Source organism: Pelmatolapia mariae, linkage group LG4 (genome assembly GCF_036321145.2).
Source record: "Pelmatolapia mariae isolate MD_Pm_ZW linkage group LG4, Pm_UMD_F_2, whole genome shotgun sequence".
In the NCBI taxonomy this organism is placed as follows: domain Eukaryota; kingdom Metazoa; phylum Chordata; class Actinopteri; order Cichliformes; family Cichlidae; genus Pelmatolapia; species Pelmatolapia mariae.
In genome coordinates, this window is record NC_086230.1 from 35,253,197 (window position 1) to 35,275,407 (window position 22,211).

Sequence of the window (22,211 nt, forward strand, 5' to 3'; positions counted from 1 at the left end):
GATGGTACTGTCTATGTGATGGCATGCCACATCTGGCTCGATTGTGGTTTGGTTTATGTGGCCCAGGCTCATAGAAAACAGCCCGGATCTGGCATCAAGCTGGCACTTCTGAATAGCTGGTGTCATGGCAGGGTGTATGTCAACCAGATGTGGGCCAGGTCTGGCAATGATGGCAATATTTATGTTCCTATTTTCCTATTTTAGTTAGAAGACCCAAATGCTGTGTTGTAATACTATACTGCTATGGTAGCCAACGTTTCAAATGCAGATTTGACAGGTTTGTGAGTGTACACTTTATCCAAAACCTAGTGAGGCTTTACTTTTCTTACTAGTAGGTGGCTGTAGCTCAGGAGGTAGAGCAGGTCGCCTACTGATTGGAAAGTTAATGGTTCGATCCCTGGCTCCTCCAGTCTGCAAGAGTATGAATGTAGTTAGGAAGCACTCAGTTTAGAGGAAGTGCGTGAGTGTGGTGTGTTGTATAGAGCACTTTGAGTAATCTGGGAGAGTAGAAAAGCGCTATATAAGAAGTTTTGTCATGTTGCTTTTGCACTATTATGTTCCCGCACATGTTGTTATTTCATGGCTTGATTGAGGTACACATTAGGCTGACATCTGGGCCAACACAGGGTCAGCAGTGTGTCTGCAACTGGCCTTGTGCTGGCCCATGTGTGGGCCACCTCTGGCAAACCAGATCTGGGCCACCAAAGGGCCGTCATTCTTTGCGGTATGTGGGCCATGTGTAAGCACATTGTGAGGGCCAGATCCGGGCCATACCAATTTTGCTATGTGGGTATGAGACGTTTAAACGGAGAGCCCCTGCAGCAGGTTAAATCCTCTGTTGGTTTCATTTGATAAAGCTGTTTTTTCTTTAAGCTGACATTATTTTTCCTCCCAGTGTGGCCAATTGGGACCAGAGGGAAGGCACTGGGACAGAGAACTCCATGTTGGACAGCCGAATTTGGCCTCCGAGTCTCTGTTTGCCTCCCAAGAGCATTAAATAACAGTTTCCAGGATCAGATTCAGCCTTTGTTGGCCAACAATGGACTTCCTCTCAGTGAGCCTTTCATTCAGTGCAAACTATAAAAAGTGAAGTCATGAGGACCTCACAGACTGTCAGAGCATTAACGAGGATTACTGAGTCAGCTCTGTGGTTTCCTGGAGAAACCGCCACAATTATGGCATTAAATCCGTCCTGCAGCTGCTTTTAAACAGACCTGCTCTCACATTTAATTCTTTCATTTGTTTTAACACTGAGCTGTGTTTCTGTCATCCTGCTCCCAGGAGGAGCTCTGGTTCTGAGGTCAGATTAACGTGTTAGCAAGCTGTGTCGAGGTTAAAGTCACAGCTGTCCGTGTTTCTACCTGTTAAATCACCATGGTAACAGATGCTGAACACATCACCTGGTCAGGAGCAGGTAACGTTGAGAGGTTTGGTTTAAAATCAGCTGGAAGCTTCATGTTACCAAAAACCACTGAATGCTGTGTCACTGAACGTGATCATGTGATCATGGGATCATGGGATCATGGGATCATGTGATCATGGGATCATGTGATCATACGCCAATGCAGAAAACCCCTAAATGCTGCTGTGCTGCTGCAAACACAGAACACACACCTGATCAACCAATCACATCCATTCACTGTGATGTCATTTCCTTCATCAGGCTGTGGGACGGGAAGCGTTCATGTTTCCATGGATCCAGCCGTCACCGTAGAAATAAACGGCGGCACTGAGCACGCTCAAACAAAATCATCTTGATTTTCCTGATCGGAGCAGGTGGCGCACACAGGGATCATTTTGTGTGGAAGAAGGGTCACATGACCTGTGAAACGCCTGTTTTTGGTGAGCGTGCTCAGAGTTTGAAGCAGAGAACCCGGCTTAAAGAAAAAGTTAATAACCACTGTGGTGATACCTGTTATCTGACTGGGTTTTAGGTTTGGTCGAGCCAGCTAACAGAGAATCCTGGTGTGAGGAGGAGGGTGGAGGATGAAGATGGAGCTGTCAGGCAGGAGGAGAAGAGGAAGACCTCAGAGGAGGTTCATGGATGTAGTGAAGGAGGACATGCAGAGGGTTGGTGTGACGGAGGAGGATGCTGAGACAGGGGCAGGTGGAGGTAGCTGAAAAAAGAGAATTTCCACAAATGAGATGTCTGTGATCACCATTTTCGTGTTTTTCAGGGACAAAAGGAAGAACTTTATTTTTATAGCACCTTTCTAAGCTAAAGTTAAAAACAGAAATCAAACAGAAAATCCTTGAAGTGAATTCCAGCTGTTACCCAGTGCTGCTCACAGGGATCACTTTGCATCTCTGACACCGTGCGACCTTCACCGTGCATTACTGTGAACAGATCTTCGCCTTTAACCTCAGTTCATTTCTGTGGAAGCTGAGGCGAGTAAAGGAGGAGCAGTTCTGTTTAAAGGTGCAGATCTGAGTATTGCGGAGACTTGCCCCCCCGGACCCGGTAACCTGAGCCGTCCGCCTGAGGCACCAGCTTTACCTAACAGATCACTACAGAGGGGTGGGGCTTACTCAGACTGGAGCCCACAGGTGTGTCTGTGTGACAAAGTGTCGCTGTGTTTCTGGATCTTTGATCTGACTCAAATTAAAAACGGTTTTCTTTTCATCAGCTTTGGTTTAATTTATAAAGCAGTGACTTACACCAGCAAACCAACACACACACACACACACACACACACACACTGTGCAGTAGATAAAGTGGAGCTCTCTGAACATTTGCTTGGAAAGCAAAGTCAGACCCTCCTGAATTACGTCTGGGATACATGAGGCTCAGCAGGCCTGCAGCTCCAGTGCTGCGGTCATTAAAGGAGGACAAAGAAACCTGCTGATAATCTGACTGCAGGACGTTTTCTTTAGATTACGAAATACAGCAAAGTAAAGAGGTGTTAGGATGTGTGCACCGTGGAATTAAAGGCTTGTTACTCTAAGACTGAAAAGGAGTGAAAGCAGACAAACGGCTGAAATGCTTCCAGACCTGCACTGCAGCAATGAACAGAGGGAGGGTTAAACAGCCTGAAACATGTCTGTGCAGGTCGGGTCAGCAGGCTTCATGTAGCCTGGTCTTCAGCAGCTCCTCTTCATCATCCTCCTCCTCCTCAGGCTGCAACAACGCCTGGATTCTTTGGAAGTTTTTCTCTGATTGCCTCTGGGCTTCACTCCTCTTCATAAATCTTTTTGCTCTTATCGTCACCCATTCACTCGGCTGTCAGCGCTGATCTCACGCTCTCGTTTTCACTCACTCATTTCTTGGCACACTGACAGAAATCCCGTCTGAATGTTGGAACGCCCCATCCTCAAACATCCTCTGAAGAAACGAGAGTGACCTTCATCTGCTAAAAGGAGAGCCTGTACATGCCGTGTACACACTGTCACAGGGGAAATACTGCACTGCAAAGGTTACTGCAGTCACAGTATGTGAGTAATGTGTACTTTGTGTACTTGGAGTTAAACAGTCACTAAAGCAACAACCAGTTATTGTTCAGCGAGAACTCAACCTCCAACAATGAGAACAGGATTACTGGTTTATTAGTTCAAACAACCATCATTATCATAACCACAGCCACATAAAACAGACTGGGATTCAATCAGGAGACAAAATCTTCATTATAGAACAACAACAGATTAAAAAGCTCAAAGAAAATGTTTAAAAGTTGCTGCCAGTTCAATTCAATTTTATTTATACAGCGCCAAATCACAACAACAGTCTCCTCGAAGTGCTTTATACTGTAAGCTAGACCCTACAATAATACATACAGAGAAAAACCCAACAATCATATGACCCCCTATGAGCAGCACTTTGGCGACAGTGGGAAGGAAAAACTCCCTTTTAACAGGAAGAAACCTCCAGCAGAACCAGGCTCAGGGAGGGGCGGGGCCATCTGCTGTGATTGGTTGGGGTGAGAGAAGGAAGACAGGATAAAAGGTTGATCTCAGAATCCAGATTTGTTCTGGTTCAGACGCTCGGCCCTGAGCTCTCTGAGGTTAGATATTCTCACAGCTCTTCTGTTAAAAGCTCTGTGAGGAGGCGGGCCATACCTGCAGCCTGCTGCTCGCTGAGACCCGGAGGTTACGAGGTCAAAGTTTTTATGACTGAGGTTGTGCAGAAGCTGCAGACGTTCAGCTGCTTTCACCAGAACAGTGTGCAGATTTGTTTCTGTCATTAGAGGCGGGTAATGAGAGGGTCTTCCTCCTGCCTGCTTCCTGTCCATCCTCTCCTGTTTCCCCTCCTGCCGCTCTGAGTTTTTTTCCATATAAGGACACGTCACGCTGCTTCCTGCCTGTAACTGCATCTCTTTGGCCTCGAGCGAGCTGGTTGGATCAGAGAGCAGACTTAGAGCCTGAATGAGCTCAGAGCTGAAAACGTTTTCAGGAAGTCTGTTTTTACTGACATCACCTCCATCCTCAGGAGGTTCAGGCCTAGCAGGCAGTAAATCCCATGTCCAGCCACTTCAGATCTCATCATTACATTAAGTGATGTCAGCCTCACTGATGTTCTCACCTCATGTAGAATTACTGCTTTGAGAATATCCCTGCTTGCACCGGCTGGTCTTAGTCAATCTCTGTATACAAAAGATGGCCACAGCCACCCTGATCTCACCTTGCTGTTGATGACAGTTACAGAGCGTCTTCATCACTGTTTTTTCATTAGATGTTTTGAACAAGGAGGAACTTATCAATCAGCGTGTAGCCCCACCCCAAATCCCTCGCTGCTTCCTGTTCCTGTCTGATTCTGCAGGGACCAAAATCTCCAAAATAAACTTTCTGGTTTATAGGATCAGACCTGAAACCCACGGGGACAGAGATCACTGAGGTCAGAGGTCATCTGAGCAGGAGGCTCATTTTCTCATAGACATGTTTCTAATGTCTGCCCCCTGCTGGACATTAGAAAGAATGCAGGTTTTAGATGGTCCCCAGTTAAAACAAGCCTTCAGAAAGCTGCATGTTCATGTGCGGTTGTAACGAGCAGACGGATTAAACCAACTAATCTGATGGATGGTCCCAACGCTATATTTGTTAGCAAATCTCACCCATTAAATCTCATAAACACACATTTTATTCACAATTAAATGTAGAAAACATATAAAAAGCAGCAGCTCATGGTTTGTTTTAGGAGAAGGTATGTTCAGGACGGTGACTCATAATGCTGAGTCAGCGTCCTGCCTGAATGATTCCTGTCGTTGTTTGGACGCCAGCAGCAGAGATTTAACACGCTGATATTTGAGACGCTGGCTCCTTTCTGTTTTTGAAAGATAAGTGACGATAAGACTCCACATGGCTTGGTAGCAGCTGCCAGGCGATGTGTAGTTCCCGTATCTGTGCGTGTTTACATCTGATGACGACCATTTAATGTACCGATCACATCTGAACAGCAAATCAGCATTTGTGAGGAAATGGAGGAGAATCTGCTGAACACTGTGCAAGAGAATAGAGATTAATGAAGTGATGAGAGCAGCTGAAAGTGTGTCAGGTGTGCTCTAAGCCGGGTTTACCTTGACCTGATCGCATTGACCTGATCACATGGACCTGATCGCATTGACCTGATCGCATTGACCTGATCACATGGACCTGATCGCATTGACCTGATCGCATTGACCTGATCACATGGACCTGATCGCATGGACCTGATTGCATAGACCTGATCGCATTGACCTGATCACATGGTCCTTATCGCATCGACCTGATCGCATCGACCTGATCACATTGACCTGATCGCATTGACCTGATCGCATTGACCTGATCGCATTGACCTGATCACATGGACCTGATCACATGGACCTGATTGCATTTACCTGATCACATTGACCTGATCACATGGTCCTTATCGCATCGACCTGATCGCATCGACCTGATCACATTGACCTGATCGCATTGACCTGATCGCATTGACCTGATCACATGGACCTGATCACATGGACCTGATCGCATTTACCTGATCACATTGACCTGATCACATGGTCCTTATCGCATGGACCTGATCGCATCGACCTGATCACATTGACCTGATCACATGGTCCTTATCGCATCGACCTGATCGCATCGACCTGATCACATGGACCTGATCGCATTGACCTGATCGCATTGACCTGATCACATGAACCTGATCACATGGACCTGATTATATTGACCTGATCACACGCTGTCAGCGGTGCCGTTCCATGAAGTACAGATACTATAACACCAGTGATTCTCAGCAGCCTCTGTATGAAACAGATTAGTGGAAGTTCTTCATATATCAGAAGGAGGACGACTGCAGAGCCTCACCTGCCTGCCTCACCTGCCTGCCTCACCTGTCGCCCTCTGTCAGAGAGCAGGAGGACCTGCGAGCCACTCTGCTTTTCCTCTCACTGTCAGTAAACTGTGATGCTACATGATGAGAACAATCTGAGGGAGAACCTATCACATTCGTCCACCTGGTGGGTTTATTCGCTCACCTTTCACATCGATGGTGCGGTAGAAAGATTAAAATCTTATCATTTATCAAGCTTTATATGATGAGTAAAATCCAGCCCAGAGGCAACAGATGCTAAAACCTGACCTCAGAATAACGAATAATGGTTTCTAAAGGGTGTTGCACAATAAAGACTGACAGCAGATCAGTTTCTATTCATGTGCTGCCAAGTTTCAGACATTTGTGCCAACACACTCTGGTTCTTCCAGCGCTGCGTGTGCACCAAAGCCAACACGCCATCAGCCATGAAGTGACTGACGATTCCTGCATGCCGCTCACACAGAGGCGTGAAAGATGACACAAATATGTTCAAACACACTTTGTTTCACACGCTGACAGCTGCCCGCCTAGTAGTGTCCCATGTACACTACAAGGTTCACACCCCTCTCAGACACATGAGTCCTGACCTAAACTCACAGCCTCTGCATGTCCTGCTAACACCAGGTCTGTCTTATTAATTTCATTTGCTCTTGGAGATGAATCCAGCGTGTGATCTGGTTTGAATATGGTGCATTTGTGGGGGGGGTTTGTGGGAGGGGCCTTGGAGTTGATCTCTGTCCAGGTGTTGAAGGTCCCTCGTGTTGTTGGGGCGTCACTGCTGGAATAAGCCAGTCTCTAAAGGTGGAAGCGAGACAAAGATGCAGTTTGTTCGTACTCTGTTTCATCCATGTCCTGAAACATCAGCATGTTTTAAATGTTATTTGATGAGAAAGTGTGTCCTCAGCATGTTTGAAGTTTTAAAATCCATCTGGTTTTGGCAAAACCTGACAAATATTTGGGGCCTCCTCGCTGCTACAGGATCAGCTCAGTGTTTCTTTAAGTTATTAAGTAAAAGTAAAATTTTATTTATATAGCATCTTTCAAGACAAACATCACAAAGTGCTTCACAGTGAAATACCAAGGCATTTAAAACAAAACAGGCAAAGATTTAACCAAATGTCATTCAAAAAATATGTTTTATGTTGTTTTTTTAAAGAGATGACTGAGTCCACAGATCTTAAGCTCAGAAGAAAGGAGTTCCACAGTCTGTGGGCCACAGTGGCAAAAGCTCTGTGTCCCTCAGTTCTCAGTCTTGTATGCTGTATAACAATTAGGCCCTGATCACATGACCTCAGGGACCGGCTAGGGACATAGGGCTGTAGAAGTTCAATGATGTCAGCTGGTACTGGTCCATGAAGAGCTCTAAAAACTCAACCAGAATCTTTAAATGGACTCTGAATTCAATGGGGAGCCAATGCAGCTGTATTAGCTACAGCATGATGCCTTGCTGCAGCGTTTGGAACAACCTGCAGACGCTCCAGGGAGTTTTTGCTTAGACATATAAACAGTGAATTACAGTAGTCCAAATGTGATGAAATGAACACATGTATAGCAATCTCCAGTTCAGTGTGTGATACAATAGGACTTAGTTGAGGAATGTTTCTTATGTGATAAAAGCAGGACCAAACCAGAGATTTGACGTGAACATCCAAAGTGAGAGCAGGGTCAAAGGTTACCCCTAAGTTCCTGACTGATGATTTCACAAATGTTGCAAGGGGACCTAGAGCATTCATTATCTTAGGTACGTGTCTATCAGGAGCACATACAAGGACTTCAGTCTTTCCTTCATTAAGTTGGAGAAAGTCATCAGCCATCAACCTTTAATAGATTCTAAGCACTCATTCAGAATCTGCAGGTTAGAAACATCTTGGGGTTTAAATATATGACTGGATGTCATCTGCATAGCAGTGATAGCAAATGTCCTCAAAGGTGCTCAAAATATGCCAAAGAGGAATTAGATCTCTTAGAAAAAATAAGGGCCCCAATACAGAACCTTGTGGTACACCATAGGTAAGGGAAGTGGAAGATGACTGTACTTAGAAAGTGCCACAGAAAAGCATTGTTATATGAGGAGATATACGGAGAACCACTGCAAGGCAGATCTAGATACACCGACCCAGTATTTCAGCCTTTAAAGCAGAATGTGGTGGTCAATCATACCAAAGGCCGATGTGAGGTCCAACAGTTTGTTGGACAAGAACAAGAACATTGTCCAACAAACTGCATTCAGTTTGGGCCAAATTTGACTTCAAACCAATGAAAAAGAGCGCACGTCAGTGCTCACAGGTCAGCTGATGGACGATGGAGGTATCTGCATAAAATGTAAATATGCTTAAACATGATGCACCACACTTCATTCACATTTCACCTCATCTTAGTGAGACATGTGACTGTTTTCATTATTTTGAGTCTGTTCCATTTGTTGTAAAAAAGCAGCACCAAAGTCCATCAGATGTGACCAGATTTGACAAACCGTCTGACCTGTTCAAACACTTCATTCCTTTATCCCTGTGGAACTGATGGAGGGCAAATATCTGCCGTACAAACAGTAACAGGACACTTTCAGCTAAAACTCCAACTAACTAAGTTTCCTATTAGTCAAACAAAGAAGACTTCCAACTTTTAACCAAACTCCATTCAGTTTCTGTCAGAATTGAGTGTCTGCTGGAGTGAAGCAGGTTTACAGCAGAGAGCTGAAGGCACAAAATCAGGTCACGCTGTGTAACAGGAAACGTTAAAGCTGCAGCGTGCGATGGCGATTTGTAGGCGAGAGGCTGTAAATCACTTAGTCAGCTTCTGTTGTCGCGTTAAAGTGGACGTTTGTCATCTTAATAACCCGCTAAGCTTCTGTTTTCTTTACTGATCCTACTCTGCTCATGTAAGATCTCAGTTTAACATTTGGCTTGATTCAGGTAGTCAGGTGTGTCGTTGACATGGCAACAAGCTTGTTAACAGAAGAACTAACCGACTGCCTGTGAGAGAAAAGTGAAGATCAAAAGAATCAAAAGACGCCGACAGGAGTCAGAGGAGATGGAGGCTGAGATTAGAGGCAGGCGCGAGTATCAGTGCGGTAAAAAGGCTCTGTTCCAACAGGCCTCTGGGAAATACCTGCCATAACTCCACCTGCAGGTCTGTACCTGCCGCAGCACACGCCCTCTCCCAGCACCAGGTGTTCTGTTACAGTGACCTGCACTCCATGAGAACTGTGCTGGATTCATTTAAGGTCACTTTGTTTGTCTTCATCCTGACATCAGTTTTTATTCTGACAGAAAATATAAAAAATACAAAACAATACAAAACACACACTACGCAGAAGAGCTGTATCTGTCATTTTCAGCTCATCCGGCTAAAGCACAGAGGAGCTCCCAGCATCATCCTCCCTGCTGTCCCTCCACAGCTACATCAGTTTGTGCCACAGAGAAACAAAGAGAAGGAAAGTTCTCCTCACACATTTCAGGAACCTGTGAGCTGCTCCAGGTTTTGTGAAGCTGAGCTTAAACCTCACTCGATGCTGTTTAACTTGTCAGGCATCCGTCCTTCCAGGGTTATGAAAGATAAGTTATCAAAACAAATATTTTACCTAAAGCATTTTTTTACCCTGAGCACTGAAATGTAGACACAACTCACTCACACAGGGGTAAACATGCACGCCATATGGGTAACAGTAAGTGGACACCACAGTTCAAATACTCACGTTTGGTCACTGCGACTGCTTGCAATGGTTCTACTTTAAAATCTTTTATTTTAAAGGTGAAAAATTTATAAAATCCATGTAAACCTGCTGCTCATGAGGGGATGTAAAGGTTTTTATGAAATTTAAGTATTTCTGTGTTATTCATGATTATGTGTGTTGCTGTGACAGGATTAAGACGAGGCCTCGTGCTGCTCCGTACCTGCAGGCTGCTGACAGGACCGACCAGTTTCCTGCAGACCTTTTACTGTGGAACTGTTCCCGTCACTACACACCCACCTGTCATCACCGCCGAGCTGCTGCGACACGTACGTTCGACGCCCACCAAACCTCCACAGCTGCAATTAAGTTGTGCTCAGAGGAGGGAGGGGTTGAAATATCTGATGGAGATCTGTCAAACAAACCTGCAGCTCTGGCAGCTTTACAGCTCCGGCAACAAAAACATTCCACTTCTGTTGGCGAACGTCTCAGGCCTGAGAAACAACAGAATCTGCAGCTTCACTCCCATCAGGCGTCTGTGCGCTCACGCCAAACTCAGCTTCACCTCTTAGAAACGCTGCAAACAAACCAGAGATTTACCACCTTCAACTGTCCACATACTTACGACTTGTTTCTGTGACATTGACCTCCACGCGGCTGCAGAGCGAGGCTGTGAATCATTGATCGGTGATTAATCGATCTGTGGAGTCATGTTTACGAGAAGGAGAGGCAGCCATCGTTTCAACACCTTAATGAAACGATCTGCGTGGAGACGTGTTTGAACAGCGACAGATTTTGAATGCTTACCTGTTTTTACCTCATTCAACAGCAGTGATGCGTCCCTGATCCCACATATACGCCCACAGCCATAAATATTTGGACAACATAAGTTTTACATTTGAATTACATTCCAAATGTGACATTAAAGGACAAAATTTTTGGTTTTAATTTAAATTCATGTGTTTAAAAAAAGTTCAAAATGAACTGAAGCATCAACGGGATGTGAAGAAGCAGCGGTGACGAGTTCCCTGAGCGAGACACGAGCGTTGTTGAAGAGATATCAGCCGAAGCTGAGCTGAGCTGAACCTTCACCAAACCGCTCCACAATACTATGCAGCGACATGTGAGGAAGAGGAAGTGCTGATGAAGAGGCAGATGTAGAATGGGAGCAGATATATAGAGATAGCTGATTGGCTTGTTTGGGGTCATGTGACATTGCCTGTAGAGGTTCCTGAGTTGGTTTCACTGCGCTGGGATCCTGGTCAGTCTGGAGAGGGCAGCTCTGTAAAGATCTTCTATCAGCCTCATCGCAGACGAACCCCGAGCATCACACCTGCTTGTCTTCATGCCTGCTGTGATCTCTAGACTTCTTCACATCGACATCAGAATCAGAATCAGAAATACTTTATTGATCCTGAAGGAAATTATAGGTTACAGCAGGCAGCACGCTAATGGTGCATTCACACTTACAAAGGAACCCTCTGAACAAACTTTACACAAACATCAGATTGGGAGACATGTCAGAGAGGTAGGCTGAAAAAACAACGAAAATACATAACATGAGGTGAGAGGAGGAGAAAAACACTCACTCAGACTGAGCTCCTAATGGGAGAACAGTTTGAGAACAGAAAAAACACCCCAGCACAAAAAGCACATGACTGTCAATACAGCACAGAAACACAAGACAGGAAACAGGGGTGAGTAAGGGTGAGAGAGAGCCGGTGTAGACAGCGCATCCGGTCCTGCAGCATGTCTGCGCTGGACCAGTCGACCCGCCATCTGCTCCGGGAGGGGACAAGCATTGAAGGCGTTTGGAAAGGGAGGGGGGATGAGTGTGTATCAGTGTGTGTGTGTGTGTGTCCAGAGTTCAGCTGAGACAGTGTCCTTCGCCCTGCCAGGCTAAGTAAACAGTCTTCCAGCCGACCCAGGTGGCCTTGCATAGAATGGGAAGAACAGTCTCAACACAGTCGTTATCTGGGTGTTGTTGTTCAGCTCCAGCCTTGAGACCACACCTGGCACCGAAGTGGTAGCCGCATGAAGTGATGGTGGTTTTTACTTTATTTCAAAGCTGTTCTAGCAGTCCGACACTGGTCTCTCAATCTCCCGTTCGAGAGCCGTGAGATTCTCCAAGATCTTATCTGTGCTGCGTTCAGTGAGCCCATTTTATGAAGTCACAACCCGTCCCATCGTTTCAGTCACAGCGGGCAGCCTTGTGGGGGTTTGAACAGCCGATTCCGCTTTCTTTAATGTTCGATAAGCCAGGGCCAAGCCAGCTCCAATCAGCAAGAACCCTGTTATCATGGCTCTGAAAAGGTAGATGTCTTCTATGTACTCGATCGACAGTCCCGCCAGGCACACGACCCTCCAGCTATGCCACCCGTCCATCGTGTATCCAGCAGGGAACGCCCCTCCAACCCAGACTTCTCGTTGAGAAGAGGGTGTCAATTGCATTCAGGGACCAGTTGATCAAATCCATAATTCCTCTTTTAGGTTTTAGAGAACAGACTGTGAGAGAGTGTTCCAGGGCAAGAGTAGAAAATAGACGAGACTAGACAAGGACACGAGAAGCTAAGCAGGAAAGATAAGGGAGAGGGAAAGGAGAAAAGTGCGACCGCCTTCGCCAAGAGCCAAAGAGATCAGTCGGAGCTTATTTCACCTTAATCACCACCGAAACATGAACGTGTTCCTCCAGTACTGCCTGTTAAATTTAGACTGATTTTAAAAGCCTAACAATGACTTTAATATTTAGGACCTATTGAGCCATAATGGGCCTGGGTCAGCTTAGATCAGCTGATTGGGGCTGGTTACTGTCAGCTGCTTTCATTTTTCATCAGAGAACTGTCATGAATGTTTGACAGGTGCCCGTGTGGTTACATCCGCTCTCCTGTATTTTTATTATTTGGCTTATTATTTTCTTTTTTAATGTTTCTGTTATTTTTTAAGTAAAGTCCTAGATAAAGAAACTGAATTACTCCTAAAAGTCTGCAAATTAGATCCTCACTTGAGGGCCAAACAAAAATCCTCCAGAAGGCACAGAGCCAGACACTCAGTGCATGGGTGAGGTACAGATCCTGGACAGGGAGGAATGCTGGTGGAGATGCTGCACAGATAGATGCTGCACTTCAGCTACAACCTGCTTTCTTTACTTCAGGCTCACTGTGGTTTAAAAAAGGTCTGAGTATTTGTGTATATCTATACATTTCCAGCTGTGCCTTCATGTCCCTGCACTTATGTGCAGACGTGTGTTTTCAGTTACAGTCAGTCCTTTAAAACAACAACATGAAGCAAACAAACAAAAATTTTATTATGATTCATACAGAAAGAATCTGGCTCCTGATGCTCCGCTGAAGAAGAAGATAAAAAGAATGGTTGGAGGAGAAAAAGGTGTTGATGCAGGATCACTGAGCTCCGCTGCCCCCTGGTGGTCAGACTGAAGCACAAACAGGATCAGTAAGCAACCAAGGAGATTTCAGCTAAATGCTGTAATCCAATAAATGTACTCCAACAGTAATATGACACCTACTCAGTGATTTACAGCATGAATGCAGGTTGTTTCCTCTTAAACATTTAAATAACTTTCCTAAAAAAATGAACTGGAAATCTATAAGATCAGTTTCTGAGATGCTGTGCGATTTCTCTCGGAGTAACGTCTGCCTGTTTGGGCAGAGTCCATAGCGCTCTGTGTGCAAAGTTCGGCTGTTTGAGCATCGGTGGCTTCACGTAAACCCTGAACCTCAGGTGGTGTAATGAAGGTAAACCCTTCTAAATCTTGAGGTGTAGATGTGCTCACAGGTTACTCTGGAAGTTTCTGTATCTAGAATCTGATCAACATGTCTGCGCCAGACTAAGTTGGCTCCAACATCTATGATGTATGTCAGCGGCCCGGTCCGTGACAGAATCATGCCAGACTGCCGTTTCTGACTTGGGTCTCTGTAGTCTCTGGTGAGAACTTTTTGTCCAATATTAAAGAATCTGGTTTTGTTTCTTGCTGCTTCTTGCACCATGGAAGACTGTTTGTCTTGGAGATATGAAGATATGAAGAGATATGAAGCGCAGCAAACAAACCCTCACTTCATATGAGATCAATGAGAGGGCAGACCCAGCATCCAGTTCAATCTGTAACTCAACCCCTTCTATTTTTGGTGTGACCCATATTGCATCATTATCTTCCTCTTGTATTGTGTACAGCAGTCCCTCGTTTATTGCGGGAGTGACGTTCCAAAAATAAATCCGTGAAGTAGCCAACTTTATTTTTTACAATTATTATAGCTGTTTTAAGGCTGTAAAATCTCTCACTACACACTTTATACACTTTTCTCAGACAGGCATGAACGAAAAGTGAACCGCGTTATAGCGAGGGACCACTGTACAGCTGTAGGCATGCCAAATCCTCCTGAGAATCGTTTGAGTCTGTCTCATGTACTTCATGCAGCTTTCTGTCTCTTTGCACACTTTGTGTTTCTTTTCATCATACTGCTTTGATTTGCATATCTTCTTCATGATGCTCGTTTTTGTTACAGAGATTCTTTATCGTTAAACCAGCCGCATCTTAAGCACATCTGTTGTAAATGACCCTAAATACTTTTATTTATTTGCTTGCAACTTATTTTGGCGCTTATCGCATTTATTTACTATCAGCTGGGATTAACTTCCTGTTTGAGTTTTGATGCTATTATTTTGAAGGAACGACTTCCTTTATAACTGTAGTCGGCGCGATTGGGGGCTGGGAGGGGGGTGTTGGAACATGTTACCATAACATGGAAGTTTATTTTGTGGCAGAAGCACAAGCTGCGGTTATGATGTAAATAAGTACGTTTAAATATTTTGCGTGCAGAAACTGCGCATTTGTTAAGTTTGTCATGTAGAAGGTTGTTTTATGCTGCAAACGTTTACGGTTTTGGATTTTACCTTACACGCTCTTACGGTGAGATTGAGGGTTTATCGCCATTAAACCTGAAAATTCATCAGTAAAGTGTCATCCTTGATTCGGCGGGTTCGCCACATCGCAGCGTGAGGTTGACGTTTCTGTGCGCTTTCATTGTGCGTGCCGTCTCCCGGCGCATCTCACCGTGCGTCACACTTCCGTGATGTACTCCGAAGTGGAATCGAAACCGAAACCGTGCGGATTTAACCACTGTCTTCGGTCCGAAGTGGCTTCGGAGCAACTCTGTGATCTCCTTGAGTGAAGTTGTAAGTTTTTGCTCCATCACACTCAGCCTCTTTCCTCTCATCATCCACTATATTAGTCAGACAGTATTATTGAACTCTCTCTACACGTGCTGTCTAACCCTCCTTATCAAAAATGTCCATTTCTCCCACATTGTCGCGGTGTCTTTATAAGCGTCCTTCTGTTATAAGAGTGGATGCTCCTCATGTCCTCTCTGCAGTTCGCTAGCCACTTTCACGAGGATTCCCCACTCACGGCCGCCAGGTTTTTATGTCCTCTCATAAGTTATTTAGACACAGCAGAACCTTTTTAGTGGAACGTGATTTACTTTATTAAAGATGTTGTGGGAGAGCACAGGCAGATCAATGCGCACATACTCCATAGCACCACTAAACAATACATTGCTATTGCTAAATAAATAACGGTGGAAATAAACTGAAACTGGAAAATGGCAGAAAAGGGCAAAAGAAAGAGGTGGTCATGGTAGGGTAACACAAACATCTGTACACATACAACACACACACACACACACACACACACTGTGACATTTTATACCTTCTCCAGAATACTGTATATAGAATAGAATAGAATGCCTTTATTATCACTGTACAATACAGATGTACAATGACATACAGAGCATCTCCTACTCAGTGCAAACATGTGGGTGGGGGGGGGGGGGGGGGGGGGGGTGCACAGTTTCTGCAGCACTATATACCAATGAAAAGTATTTACAGAACAAATATATAAAATGTGCAAAGATACAATCTGTTAAAAAAAAGAAAGGGAAATAAAATATGTAAATAAATGGTATATAGAGTTTGGGTTATTGCACAGTGGTGGTTTATAGAGGGAATCCTTGGAATAGGGGCTGGAACTGTGTTTATCAGAGCATGTGTGAGATGCAGCTCCATCTCATGTTGGTCAGTTGCCACACGACAACTGACCAACATGTACATAATAAGCTAACACTCCTGCGTGCTATAGACTGTAGTGTATGCTGTACACCTACTTATTGGTTTCTGTTGCATCAGTCTGCATCTCCCAATTATTTTGTGTGTTCTCCCTACAGCGCCGCACCGCTCAGGCAGCAAAAAATGCATATGGGATCACTATGGGTTTTCCCTTAGGCAGCGGTTGTCCTTCTCTCCTGGATCGGCTGGAGCTTTCTTTAGGTGTCTTTCCAGCTTTGACAAAAGTCCGGCTGGGATAACCACATTTACTCAGGGCCTTCTTGATGTTCTTCTGCCTCCCTGGCTGCTGTGTCAGTGGGGATGGTGTTCGCTCTGTGTTGTAGCGTCCTGATGACACCCAGTTTGTGCTCCAGTGGATGATGAGAGTCAGACCTTAAATACTTTATAGTACACGTCAGCTTTTAGATGTCCCCCATTACTGATGGAAATCTCACAGTCTAAGAAGGCTAACCTGCCACTTTTCATATCCTCCCTGGTGAATTTGATGTGTCGGTCCACCGAGTTAATGTGTGAATTGTGGTACGTCCTGATATGACATCCCATTCTTGTGCTGCAGTGAAGCAGATGCTGTACCAGTCTGTTGTGGTGAAGAGAGAGCTGAGTGTAAAAGTGAAGCTCTCAATTTACTTCTCTATCTACGTCCTACCATCACCTATGGTCACAAACCGAACTGAAAGAACGAATTCGCGGATAGAAGCAGCGGCAGTGAGCTCCCTCCTTTAGAGATAGGGTGAGGAGTTCGGCAGCAGGGGCTCAGAGTAGACCCGCTATGGCTGAACTCATTGAAAGGAGCCAGCTGAGGTGGTTCGGGCATCTGACAAGGATGCCTCCTGGGTGAGGTGTTCTGAGCATATCCCACTGAGAGGAGTCCCCGGGGCAGACCAAGGGCACGTTGGTGAGATTATATCTCTCAGCTGGGCTGGGAACGCCTTGGTGTTCCCCCCGGATAAGCTGGAGGAGGTGGTTGAGGAGAAGGAGGTCTGGGCTTCTCTGCTTGAGCTGCTGCCCCCGTGACCCGGCTCCAGATAAGCGAAGAGGGATGGATGGATGGAAACTGGTAAATCGGAGGATCATATAGTTAAACAAATCAAATTATTGGAGCAAACCAAACTTAATTTTCAAAGATGGATGGATTTCCCATTATCTCTCTAGGCAGAATTAATGCGATTAAAATTAATATCTGGCGTAAGTTCCTTTATCTATTTCAATGTTGCTACAAAAGTCCCCAAAATTTCTTTCATATGGCAAAAAAAAAAAATCATATATCCCCAGGCTCCATATTCAAGGGGAGAACTTAACTTACCAAACTTTAGGAATTATTATCTTCCCTCTCAGTACCGTTCAATTTGGAACTGGCTACATGCAGAGAACAGTGAGGTCAGATGGGTCCCAATAGAACAACACGAAATGAACTCTATACCATTAGAAGATGTTCCATTCATAGGTACAAAAAATGTTTATCCACGCTTACAATTCAATTTAATTCAATTTTATTTATACAGCGCCAAATCACAACAACAGCAGTCGACCTCATTTCTCATCATTGATTAACTTATCATTACGCACGGGCCCGGTCCCATCTGCATTTAAACATGCAGTGGTGCAAACTGTCCTAAAGAAAACTAGCCTCGACCATACCGACCTTGCGAATTATAGGCCAATCTCTAAACTTCCATTTATATCTAAAATAATAATAATAATAATAATAATGGATTGCATTTATATAGCGCTTTTCGGGACCCCTCAAAGCGCTTTACGATACCACTATTCATTCACTCTCACATTCATACACTGGTGGAGGCAAGCTACAGTTGTAGCCACAAGTGCCCTGGGGCAGACTGACAGAATATTAAAATATTAGAGAGAACTGTCCTCTCCCAACTACAGGCCTACTTAAATGCAAATAACATTAGTGACAAATTTCAGTCTGGTTTTAAACCTCACCACAGCACTTGAAACGGCACTGCTGAGGGTTTTCAATGATCTTCTTTTAATTACCGACTCAAGTTGCCCTGCAATTTTAATTTTATTGGATCTATCCGCTGCTTTTGATATGGTAGACCATAAAATTATTTTAGAGAGACTGGAACATGTTATAAGCATCAAGGATTCTGCCCTTAATTGGTTTAAATCCTGCCTCTCGGGTAGGACTTTTTCTGTCATGATGGGTTGCTACTCATTCGCCGCTGCCTCTGTTTGCTGTGGAGTACCACAGGGGTCTGTGCTGGGCCCTCTACTGTTTGCCTTGTACATGCTACCCCTGGGTTCTATCTTTGACAAATATCAGATCTTCTACCACTGTTATGCTGATGACATTCAAATCTATTTCCAGTTGTCTGGTGACCTGCCAGCTTCATTGAATCGTTGTCTGACTTCTTGTAAGAGGTCACAGAGTGGCTGTCAGCCAATTCTCTCATTTTAAATGAGAAGAAAACTGAGATTATGGTGTTTGATAGTCACACTCCACGAGACCAGCTAGCTGCCCGATTTGGTCCCTTTGCTTGCTTTCTTACAGTAAGTAATCTAGGTGTTTGCCTGGATACTTCATTTAAGCTGGTTAAACAGGTTTCCTCTGTGGTTAAATCTGGCCTCTTCCAGTTGCGCCAAATTTCAAAGGTCAAACGTTTAATACCGTACAAAGATCTTGAAAAACTGATGCATGCCCTTGTGACCTCCAGATTAGATTATTGTAACTCGCTGTACTCTGGACTCCAACTCGCTCACCTCCAATGATTACAGCTCGTTCAGAATGCTGCAGCTCGTCTCCTAACCGTAACTAGAAAGTTTGCCTCTATTACTCCAGTGCTCTCTGACTTACATTGGCTGCCTATTTAATTTCGTATTGATTTTAAAGTTCTGCTGCTTACTTTCAAATGCCTAAACAACCTTGCGCCTGACTATCTCACCGACCTCCTCAAACTCTATACTCCCAGAGGTTCTTTATGATCATCTGGTCAGTTACTTCTGGCCCAGCCCAGGCACCGTCTGAAGACTAGGGGTGATCGTGCTTTTGCCTCTGTAGCACCAAACCTTTGGAATAGTCTTCCTGCTACCATTCGTGCCTCTGACTCCATTCAGTCCTTTAAAGCACGCTTGAAAACTTACCTATTCAACCTGGCGACTCGCTAATTCTCACTGCTCATTAATTGCTGTATTGCTACTCATTTCTCTGGATAATCATGATTTCTCCCTATCTCTACTTACTAATAAAGGTCATCTTTTCCATTTCACAAATATCTTTTACTATGGCTGACCATTCTCCAACTGTCGGTGGGTGTTTGTCCAGCCATCTTCTAGTTATTGCTTTTTTTACTTGCTGCCAGAAATATTTAAAAAACTATTTATCTTTGTACTCATCTCAACTGGTATGTTTCCCAAATATATTGTAGCAAAGCAAAACTCAATCTGGGAATCCGTTACCTTTTGAATCCTCATTAGTTTCTCAGCCCAATAAGATTGAATAGTCCCAGAATATGTGGTAGTGGTCATTCATAGTGTTGCCACATTGCCTCCAGCAGTTACCAGATTCAGGTTTGCTGTTCTGAATTGATTTATATTTATGAGTAATGAAAAATCTAATACTATTCTTCTAGGAAAATTCCCTCCAAATATAGGAGCTTGAGGTGCTGGTGTTTGTTTTACAGATATTTAACCAATATTCATAGATAAGTGTGACATGTGCTTCTTTCTCCCATTTGGTCTAAACATACTGGGTGGAGTGCTTCTTGTGTGATTGTAAACATGAGTACAGTTTAGAGATCAGCCTTTTATGTACTTTACCTTTATAGGTGTCAACAAATATGTCAATGAAGCACGCATCCTCAGAACACTTCCTTGCAACTTTAATATTCTTATTAAAATGGTGTCTCGATTGTGAAACAAACAAGAAAAGAATACAATTAAATTTTATTTACACAGCGCCAAATCACAACAACAGTCGCCTCAAGGTGCTTTATATTGTACAGTAGACCCTACAATAATAGATACAGAGAAAAACCCAACAATCATATGACCCCCTATGAGCAAGCACTTTGGCGACAGTGGGAAGGAAAAACTCCCTTTTAACAGGAAGAAACCTCCGGCAGAACCAGGCTCAGGGAGGGGCGGGGCCATCTGCTGTGATTGGTTGGGGTGAGAGAAGGAAGACAGGATAAAGACATATTAATTTCACTAAGTATTTAAAGGCACACATTGACAGTGTGTTCAGAGTCAATGATCCAGTAGATATTATTACAAGTTGGTAGCATGAGAACCTAAACATGATAAGGTGATCAGTCTTGATGTTGTGTCCTGCTGACCATGACATTACTGAGTTTGTTCTCTGTGGTCTGTCCTTTTTAGAACACAGTATGGCATCTGGATCTTCTAACGGAGTCCTGCGACCCCTTCTCCTCAGTATAGTTGTACTGGGAGTCTTCGTGACTGTGTTTCTGATGTATTTTAAACCTTATACAAGCTGGTTCTGTCCTGTAGAGTCAGATCAGGTGAAGAACCTCATCTCCACCAAGAGGGATAAGAATGCCACCATTGTGCTGATCTGGCTCTGGTCCTTAGGCAGTGAGTTTGACTTCAGCGTCTGCAGCTCTCTCTTTGAAATTGATAACTGCTTCATCACAGCAGACAGGAACTTCTACAGTAAGTCACATGGGGTCATCATCAATCACAGAGACATCAGGGGTGACCTGTCCAATCTGCCGCAGCTGCAGCGGCCATCTTTTCAGAAGTGGATATGGATGAACTTTGAGTCGCCGACACATTCATCCAAACTGTCTGGGATAGAGAAGCTGTTCAATCTGACTATCAACTATCGTCAGGATGCAAACATTGGAGTGCCTTCTGGGACCATCGTACCAGCAGAGGGGGAGGAGAATTTTGTACCACCCAGTAAAAACAAGCTGGTCTGCTGGATAGTGAGCAACTGGAACCCACAGCATGACCGTGTGAAATATTTCAATGAGCTGCAGAAACATGTTAAGGTCCATGCATATGGACGAGCGTTTGGGAAGCACATTTCTGACAATGACCTCATGCCAACCATCACCAGCTGCAAGTTCTATCTGTCCTTTGAGAACTCCGTCCACAAGGATTACATTACTGAGAAACTATTCAACCCACTCTCAGTAGGAACAGTGCCAGTGGTTCTGGGCCCGACCAGGCAGAACTATGAGAAGATTGTCCAGGGAGACGCCTTCATTCATGTCGATGACTTCAGCTCACCCAAGGACCTGGCTGATTACCTGCTGCTTCTGGACAAGAATGAGGAAATGTACCTCAAGTACTTTGAGTGGAGGCGACACTTTAAAGCAAGGAAGGTCCAATTTCCGGTAGAACACGCATGCCTGACTTGTGATTATTTGCGTAAGCACAAAGAATACAAGGCATTCAATGACCTTGATACGTGGTTCTGGGGCAGCTAGAGAGTTAAAGGGTTAGGAATCTGTTTTTGTGAGGGTTTTTTTTTTTTTTTTTTTTGACCAAGTCTTCCAAGTCCTCCCATGCCACACCTCTGCTGATCCAGCTGCACTGGCTCCGCATATAATTCAAAGTGCAGTTTAAGATTATGATTTTGACATTTAGGGCTCTGCATGGACAAGCGCCAACATACATCAGTGATCTTTTACATCCTTACATCCCCAGCAGGTCCCCGAGGTCATGTGATCAGGGCTTGCTTGCTGTCCATAACACGAGGCTGAAAACAAAAGGTGGCAGAGCTTTAGTAACTGTGGCCCCCAGACTGTGGAAGTCTCTTCCATTGAGCCTGAGATCTGTGGACTCAGTGGTCTCTTTTAAAAAACAGCTAAAAACTCATCTTTTGAACTTGCTTTTGGTTGATTTTTGTTTTTATGTTTTAGCTCCTGTGAAGCACTTTGTGATTTAATCTTGAAATGTGCTATATAAATAAAATTTTACTTACTTTTTAATTTTACTTAATATACATTTTGCAATTGTGTTCGTTAAGAGTTGGCACTCCGTGTAATAAGGGTCAAAAGTATCAATTCAGCGCTATGATTGAATTGAATATTGAGACTGACATGTTGAGCTGCAGAGGGATTTGCAAACATGCTTACACATCATAACTAGTTAAAGTCAGGGTGATATTTTTGTGGGTCTGCAGAA

At 44.3% G+C, this 22,211-nt stretch overlaps 1 protein-coding gene across 1 annotated transcript; it reads left to right on the forward strand.

The window, feature by feature from the left end:
- Window positions 1-15,045: 15,045 nt before the first annotated feature.
- On the forward strand, window positions 15,046-21,954 carry LOC134625650 (4-galactosyl-N-acetylglucosaminide 3-alpha-L-fucosyltransferase 9-like). Its single transcript, XM_063470906.1, has 2 exons — window positions 15,046-15,146; window positions 20,436-21,954. The coding sequence occupies exon 2, from the start codon at window positions 20,444-20,446 to the stop codon at window positions 21,509-21,511; it is 1,068 nt and encodes a 355-aa protein (XP_063326976.1). The 5' UTR covers window positions 15,046-15,146; window positions 20,436-20,443; the 3' UTR covers window positions 21,512-21,954.
- The last annotated feature ends 257 nt before the right edge of the window (window positions 21,955-22,211 follow it).